The 7,940-nt window shown below is 56.3% G+C and overlaps 3 protein-coding genes across 3 annotated transcripts; 2 read left to right on the forward strand and 1 right to left on the reverse strand.

Annotated features, from left to right (window-relative positions):
- Positions 1-1,008: 1,008 nt before the first annotated feature.
- ipp-1 (Inorganic pyrophosphatase) lies at positions 1,009-2,201 on the forward strand (the record flags this gene model as incomplete). Its single annotated transcript, XM_032032170.1, has 5 exons — positions 1,009-1,191; positions 1,331-1,450; positions 1,510-1,853; positions 1,908-1,991; positions 2,060-2,201. 5 exons carry the CDS (start codon positions 1,009-1,011, stop codon positions 2,199-2,201), a joined length of 873 nt encoding a protein of 290 aa, XP_031888487.1.
- Positions 2,202-2,601: 400 nt separating this feature from the next.
- Positions 2,602-2,988, reverse strand: CGGC5_v000687 (mitochondrial 54S ribosomal protein mL53; the record flags this gene model as incomplete). Its single annotated transcript, XM_032032169.1, has 2 exons — positions 2,602-2,714; positions 2,808-2,988. 2 exons carry the CDS (start codon positions 2,986-2,988, stop codon positions 2,602-2,604), a joined length of 294 nt encoding a protein of 97 aa, XP_031888478.1.
- Positions 2,989-3,370: 382 nt separating this feature from the next.
- CGGC5_v000688 (uncharacterized protein) lies at positions 3,371-4,693 on the forward strand (the record flags this gene model as incomplete). Its single annotated transcript, XM_066150706.1, has 3 exons — positions 3,371-3,684; positions 3,760-4,199; positions 4,248-4,693. 3 exons carry the CDS (start codon positions 3,371-3,373, stop codon positions 4,691-4,693), a joined length of 1,200 nt encoding a protein of 399 aa, XP_066009873.1.
- Between the last annotated feature and the right edge of the window lie 3,247 nt (positions 4,694-7,940).

Here is a 7,940-nt window from a genome sequence, read left to right on the forward strand (position 1 = left end):
CACAGGAACGGCTCAATTGGCTTCATATCCTTGCTGTACTCGATATAGCCATGACACTTCATGGATACTGCGTTGTACATTCACTGTCCAAGATGCGGTGGAGGGGTAATTGAGGGGCAGTTTACAGGGATCAGACAATAGCGCCTGAGGCTGGTAAAGATTTTTCGGCAAGGTTGCTGTCGCGACAGAGGCCCCAGACACAGAGAGGCAGACCCAGAACGCAGACCAAGAGGTTCTCCCGGTTTCTTCCCTTGCCTTGCTTGCCCCGTTGTATCAACAGCAGACTTGCAGCCCCGATTGCCGCGTGTACGGCGCAGTGCTTCTAAATCCGAAGGTGAGAGCTCCAGCGGCCCTCCCACCGCAGAACCACCGAGCTACCGAGCTTAACAAGACCTGAGAGTCCGGCTTCGTCTTCCATTCGCCTTAGCGTCTGGCGCACCTCATCTCTCCCGTCGAACCTCGGATGCAGACACCGCTCACAGACCGACTTAGCAGTTATCCCCTCTGAAGACGTGTGCTGTAACAGAGCTTAAACCCCCTAATCCCCATCTACCACACCCTTCCCTTCTTCCGTCTTTCCATTCACCCACTGTATACATGCCGCTCTTACGAGGCATTAAGCTGCAGCCAACGCTCACCAAGACACGTCTCTTCTCAGCGAAGGCACCCTCCGGCTCAGGCTCAGGCTCGCTCCCAGGCGTCGTACCGTCCGCCCGACCCAGCGCCCGTTCCACCCTCTCACCTCTGTCCCCGATTCAGGCCCCGTCCCGGGCCAATCACTCAGCAACCCTGGCGGCACGCACCAAGCTAACAGCCGGGTCTGCTACCCCTCCCCCTCCATCCCTCCTTGCATCATCCGCCAACCGCAGCACCCCTCCTCCTCCATCACAATCTGCTGCAGCCGATATTAAATCCAAAATTCCCTCCCGGCGCACCGCTCAGATTGCCCGCCACTTCTCTACCATCTCCAAAGACTCTGACCCGAGCCTGCACAAGCAAGACACCACCATGGCTTCTCAGTACTCCGTCCGCAAGGTCGGTGCTCCCAACACCCTCGAGCACCGCGTCTACGTCGAGAAGGATGGCGTCCCCGTCTCCCCTTTCCACGACATTCCTCTGTACGCCAACGCCGAGCAGACCATCCTGAACATGGTCGTCGAGATCCCCCGCTGGACCAACGCCAAGCTTGAGGTATGATTGACCTTCAACCCCTCAATGAATCTCATGTACGCAGCTGCCTTTGTTGGCATTTGCAAACATTGTTGATTCCAAACCGGGGGAGAAAAACACACAATGGGGCATGTGGCGCTGACCGACACTTCGAACACAGATCTCCAAGGAGGAGCTCCTCAACCCCATCAAGCAGGACATCAAGAAGGGCAAGCTTCGCTACGTCCGCAACTGCTTCCCCCACAAGGGTTACCTGTGGAACTACGGTGCCTTCCCCCAGGTACGATAGCTCGCCGTCTCAAGAATCGCTGCACACAACATTGTCTAACCCATCCCCAGACCTGGGAGGACCCCAACGCTGTCCACCCCGAGACCAAGGCCAAGGGTGACAACGACCCGCTCGATGTCTGCGAGATCGGTGAGCTTGTTGGCTACACCGGCCAGGTCAAGCAGGTTAAGGTCCTCGGTGTCATGGCCCTTCTCGACGAGGAGGAGACCGACTGGAAGGTCATCGTTATTGACGTCAACGACCCCCTGGCTCCCAAGTTGAACGACGTCGAGGACGTCGAGCGCCACCTGCCCGGCCTTCTCCGTGCCACCAACGAGTGGTTCCGCATCTACAAGATCCCTGACGGAAAGCCCGAGAACCAGTTCGCCTTCACTGGCGAGTGCAAGAACAAGAGGTTGGTCTCGATCATGAATTGCTATTTTTGGACAATTGCTAACATATCACGTAGCTACGCCATGGACGTCGTCCGTGAGTGCGGTGAGGCTTGGGAGAGACTCATCACCGGCAAGACCGCTGCCGGCTCCGTCTCTACGTAAGTCCATCATGCGACACCCAGACAAAACCCTTTGAAAGAGCACATCGACTAACCATTGCCTATAGCGCCAACGTCACCGTCCAGCACTCCCCCGCCCGCACCGCCCCCGAGCAGCTGCCCCCTCTGCCCCAGCACCAGGAGCTCCCCGCCGAGAAGATCGACGCGTCCATCGACAAGTGGTTCTTCATCAGCGGTGCCTCCGCATAAACGTGCTCAGTGCCGGCCTGAGCAGGTACGAGCGGACGCCTCCTTTCCCATGGAAGTATTGTCGCTTTGCTAGTAAATGCAATTGAAAACAACGTCGAAGACCGATCGTGAGGAGGCGTCAACTTAGAAATACCAAAAAGTAAAAATTCCACACATGATATCAGATCCAATGCGCGTGAGATCAAGATGAGCTGGGAAATGAGCCCCGTGGGCGGCCCTGTTGCATGCCAATGGCTATGTATCAAGCCCCTCTCTGTGCTTTGCGAACATGCTACACCTTTTAAGCCACTATATATACTTCAATCGACATTTCCCTGGGGATATCGTTCATGCCCATCCCGTAAACGCCGTACCGTACATGCAAATGCCATAATAATACACATTTTGTCTATCCCACTCCTTAGTCCGTCAAATCGGCGGCCTTCTGCAGACCACGAGAGTGTCGGTCGACCTCCTCGATGAGGTTCTTAACTCCCAAGCGTTCGCAATCGAGGTTCATGACCTTGCCGTCCTCTGCAAATTTCCAATTAGCTTCTGATCATTCCTTGCTTTGCATCGCAGCCCCTAGAGCCGCAGCGAGCGGATGCAGGGCGGGACTAAACGTACTGAACTTGACGCTCAGAGTCGGGGCCTCCGTCGAGCCCTTGGGCAGGAGCTGGGTGTTGATCACCATGCCCGTGGACCGGGCGGTGGGCGGGATGAAGGACAGGAAGAGGCGTGCGGATTTTGCTGCCGGAGAGAAAGGGTTGAACTTCGTGGTGATCTCGGTCATGAATTTGGTGATCATCTTGGGCAACGGTGTTGGGCGGTGACGCCAATTGGTTCCTATGTCCTGTTGCTCGTTCTCGGAGGGGTCTCAAGGCGGGGGAGCTTTTTTTCTGAGGGCCCTGCGGTCGGAATTGTGAAGCTGTCACCAAAATTTCCGCGTGGCTCGGGGCCGGGAGCTTGGACGGCGGTTGTGGCTTGTGCTCGGGTGGTTTTACTGCATATTACTGTATCGGGGCCAGGGGCATAGTTGGTGTGGCGATCCCACTTAGGTACGACATTTCGTCACTGAAAGGCCAGCTTTACTCCCTAGGAAGCCAAAACCACCACATTCGCCGCACGCCTTCTAATTATTCGCTTCCTCGAAACTCCGCAAACAAACGAAGCCGAATTACAGAGACGACATGTCATTCGAGGGTCTGCAGGAACGCCTGACGGCCCTGCAAGAGACCACGGGGCAGCTCAAGGAGCTCATCAACAGGCTCCAGAATCTCAAGTTCCAGCCTGGCTCGGTGCCGCTCGGCGCGGACGAGGACAGCGATGTCAGCGCAGAGCTGAGCTCCGAGATCAGTCAGATCTTGAGGGAGGAAGAGGAGGAGCTTGAGCTTTTGGGCGAGGAGGTCGAGGACCTTAGGGACGGGCGACCGGGAAGCGAGGCGGAACACACCAAGACGCGGCTTAAAGATGGACTCGACCGCTTAAGGCAGGAGCTGAAGACGTAAGGAATTCCCTCGTTCACAGACATCTTGCCTGGGATTTTCACGGCATTTATACTGACTTCTTGCGAATGTAGTTCTCGAGTCACTTTCCGCAAGGCACAGCTCACAGCGAAGCGCAACCTCACACAGGCGCAACGCCTTGAGCGCGAGCTCCTCCTACAGTCCTATTCACAACCCGTGTCCGAAGCGTCCTCCCCGTCCCTCGGCGCGCAAAAGGCACCGCTGCCCGACATCGTTCGGCATCGGCAGGTGCGCCAGGCCAAAGACGACTGGAACACGAGCTCCCTGACGGAGGACGACAAGCAGACGGTAGGGGCGAGCAACGATGTCACGAATGCGCTGCGGCAGACGCACGAACGAATCGCTGCGGAGCTGGCGAGGAGCGAGTTTGCGCACCAAGCGTTGGAGGAGTCGTCGCAGGCCTTGAAGCAGCTCAACGAGTCGTACGGCTCTCTCGACACGATGCTGGCGAGCTCGAAGGATCTTCTGGGCACATTGTTGCGGTCGCAAAAGAGTGATACATGGTACCTGCAGACGGCTCTCTACATGCTGATGGCTACAGGGGCGTGGCTGTTGTTCAGGAGGTTGCTGTACGGGCCGATGTGGTGGTTGGTCTGGTTGCCCTTGCGGCTGATGTTCAATGTTAGCATCGGCAGCAGCAGGGCGGTTGTCAAGTACGCCAATTCCGGGGGCGCATCAGAGTCCGTGGTTGTTGGGGGCGAAGGAAAGATTGACGTCGAGGGTCTCCCTGACGAGTCTTTGCCCACATTGGACGTGCGTGAGCCTCAACGATCGGCGGCGGTTGGTGGGGATCCCGAATCACTGCTTGAGAAGGTGGGTAAGATTGTGGAGGAGATGCCTGCGGAGATCGGCGAAGAGGCGACGACAGAAGGTGACGATGGTGTTGTTGACGAGAAGCCTGATGCTGAGGTCGTGGTTGACCCGGTGCCCGACAATGATCTAAAGCAAGGGGCGCAAGAGGAGGTTAGACAGAGAGATGAGCTGTAAAGTCAGACAGGTGTGCAAGGCTAGCATTGCATCGTTTAGGCGCGAAATGCCCGACGGTCTCGTTAGAAGAAGAAATACCATCACATGGTCAAATATCCGATTCACGCCTTGGTGTTTCCAGCTCTCGGCTCATGGATGGGCTGGGGGTGGCGCACATCGTGTCTCTGAACCGTCAGATGCCCCGTTGATTATTCTTTGTTCCTGACACCGGTCTTCCGTTGAAACTAGGCGTTCCTGGGTTGATATTCAATCCGGTCTCCCTACCAGTCTTACATCAGACGGCGGATTTGCGACTCGTCGCATGTCCTGTCCTGCCGAGCTTATTTTGACATCTAACAAACGTCGTTGAAATGCCCTCTTCCTAGTACGCAGTCGAGAACTCCTGGGCAACTGGCCAATAAGATGGCGTGGAGTCAGCGCAGGGGTCGCCGCTTTTCGCATTGAAAGTCCATTAACGTTCGGATGGAAGAAGAACGGCATGACGTGGTGAAATTTCCGGGCCATGGGCTGGTCGGGCAGGGCGGCAGCATTGGTCTATGCAGCCGGTGCCATTCCGTTTATTCCCATTACCAAAAGAATTGTGTAGCAGCAGCCCGGGGTGGTACCGACTTCGTTTGGGTCGACGTTCCCACAACAGAACGGATTCCTTTTTTCGTTCCAAATCGTTCTTCGATGACACCGGGAGAAGGACGTGAGTTGGACTGGCGCATCGCCACGCACGGAGGCCTGACGGCGCCTCCTCTCAGGCGGGTGTGGTGGCTCGTACGGGCCTACCGGCACGGCATTGGTGTCTTGGGAGGTGGTACTATATCCGGAGGATGTAGATCGCAGATCCAGGACCGAGTGGTGTGGTTGATGGGCATCTCGTATTCATGCACTTCGTACGCAAATCCTATGAGGCGAAGTGAACACACTCATTGGACTGGGCATCGCATTTTCCCATTCGCCGCTGCTGACGACGGGCATGTGAGCGGTGGTGAGAATGCTGTGTGTGTGTGCCAAACGGCGCTGCGCATCCCCTCCATGCCAGCCCGCTGGTCCTGTGCAAGTCGTTGCCGTGTCGGAGTCGGCGCTGGCTCACGGGTGACGGCATATGACGATGATCGGCTGTCGGTCGGGAGTAAAGTGCGCAAATGAAACTGGCCGATATTAGTTCGTTTGGACGGATGTCCATGCCGTCCCTGCTGGAAGCCGTCACTCATTGTCGTTCGAAACGAATCTAGGTCGCAAGGGGCCTTGGGGGGAGTATTCCCAGTGGACTGATGGAGAAGAGGTCACCGATGCCGCTTCAAGAATGGAGGATCGCTATTCCCTTCGACTCATTGTCGTGTGTCGAGCCTAGGTGCCTGGGAGGAGAAAGTACGACAGCTTGGCGGCAGATGGGATTCGCTAAGACTCCCTCGCATTTAGTGCTCATTTTGGACTCCTCAGAACAGACCGTTGGCGCACGGCTGCATTGATTCCTCCTGGACGTTCCGAAATTTGGCCTAGACAGGCATTGTACCAGTGTCTGTTGCTTCTAGCAGAAAAACGAAGGCCGTCGAGAAAATCGAGTCTGCAGGCCAGGCACCAAGCTACTGCAGCGGTGGCATAGAGTGTGGCGCTCTAGCATCCAGCCGCCAGCGCTTTGTTCCGTCGACGGGTCGACTGAGGTGCGTTGTCGAGTTGGGGCCCTGAAACAGGTGCAGGTCACTTGGGCCAATGATACGGTACCATTTTCCCAGGAACCTTGCATTTCCTCGAGACGCGCTTCTTTCGTGTCACGGTCAACGAGTGCTCTTTTTTTTCCCCCCCTCTCCTTCCCTTGTAGCCAGCCATTGCTTGGCTGTCAACCCAACTTCGTCCGAAGTCTGCACGAGTCGAGGTCAATCGACTACCACACCACGCTGGGCTGGTACTTCCGCGAAAGGTCAGCCATCCCAAGCCCCTCCGAGGAAAACAGCGTGCAAACAAACAACAAATGGTGGATGGAGCCGTGGCAAGGTTCGATAGAGGCCTCGACAACATCGAGAGTGGAATACGAACAGACCACCAGACCAACGGCCCTCCACACTGATGTAATAATGGGTACCCGGCAAGTCCTTCCAATGGAGAACGGAGCAGGCGACGGGCGAATCAACATGGCAAGACGAGGGGGTGCACGACAGTCGCCAAAGGGAAAAGCCCAGCGCAATTTTAAAATTGGGCAAGTTGGTCCTGAGCAGATCCACTTGCGCAGGCATCCTCACGAGTCACAGGGAACCTTCTCCCAATCTCTCCCGGTCTCTGTCTCCCTCGCAGGGGCCCAGCGCGACCTTTCCAATGGCTTCTCAATGGCTCCTACCTTACCTCCGTTAAGGTGACGGGAGGTACCTTTACTCTAATCTTACGTGAAGTAGTACCTGGCAACCTTCTTCAATTTAACGTCAGGCACGGCGTGTGCCTTAACCTCCTTGGGACAATCCATCGACCGGCCAGGGGCGGCGGCCTGCAGGTCTCGAGGCCCCAATCTTTCCCCGGACGCGGCGCGATCCAATTCGATCGTCAGTCAACCTTGCTATGGCTCCCCTTTCTCGCTTGTGTTTGGCTTTTGCGTCTCTGCCCACAGCAACAGGGACTGGGCAACCGGCTTGAAGGGCGGCTCACAAGTCACTCTCGCTTTCTCGTTGCTTTACCGAGTCTTGGGCTTGCTTGGCTGTTGCCCTCGGTGCTGTCGTTGGGTATCCGTATCCTTAGAGTCTCTGAGCTCACACCCAAGACCCCGTCTAGCCACTCCTCCAGACACCGCCCTTGCGTGCAGGCACAAGTGTGCATACCCGGGCCCAAGGACACGAACAAGACATCAGCTGAAGAGATGGGGTGGGTGTGATGAGAAGCCACGAGAAGAAGGGGGGGCGGCAACGCTCCAGTTCGAGGCTAATCATAGCATGGCACCTGGGGCGGACCTTGGCTTCCCAGGTTGTCAACACCCCCAAGCAGGAAAAGGCCCTGGTCCAATGTCGACTTCCCGTCTGGAGAGATGGATATGGGTTTTTTTTCTCCCTCCCCCTAGTGTAGGAGGAGAGACCACCCGCAGGGCACACGCTATTATAAACCCACCTCCAGTCCATCCACATAATTCCCTTCTCCCTTCTCTCCCTCCCTCTTCAGCCTCTGCTCTACGTTCGTTGCTTTACGCCTGCTACAGTCACTCTCGTTGTGTGACCAAATACCGACTATCGATATTCTTAATACACCCGTGTAATACATCACACAAACATCAACCAAA

The sequence above is a fragment of the Colletotrichum fructicola genome, assembly GCF_000319635.2.
Source record: "Colletotrichum fructicola Nara gc5 chromosome Unknown KSG_Nara_v1_contig01, whole genome shotgun sequence".
Taxonomy (NCBI): domain Eukaryota; kingdom Fungi; phylum Ascomycota; class Sordariomycetes; order Glomerellales; family Glomerellaceae; genus Colletotrichum; species Colletotrichum fructicola.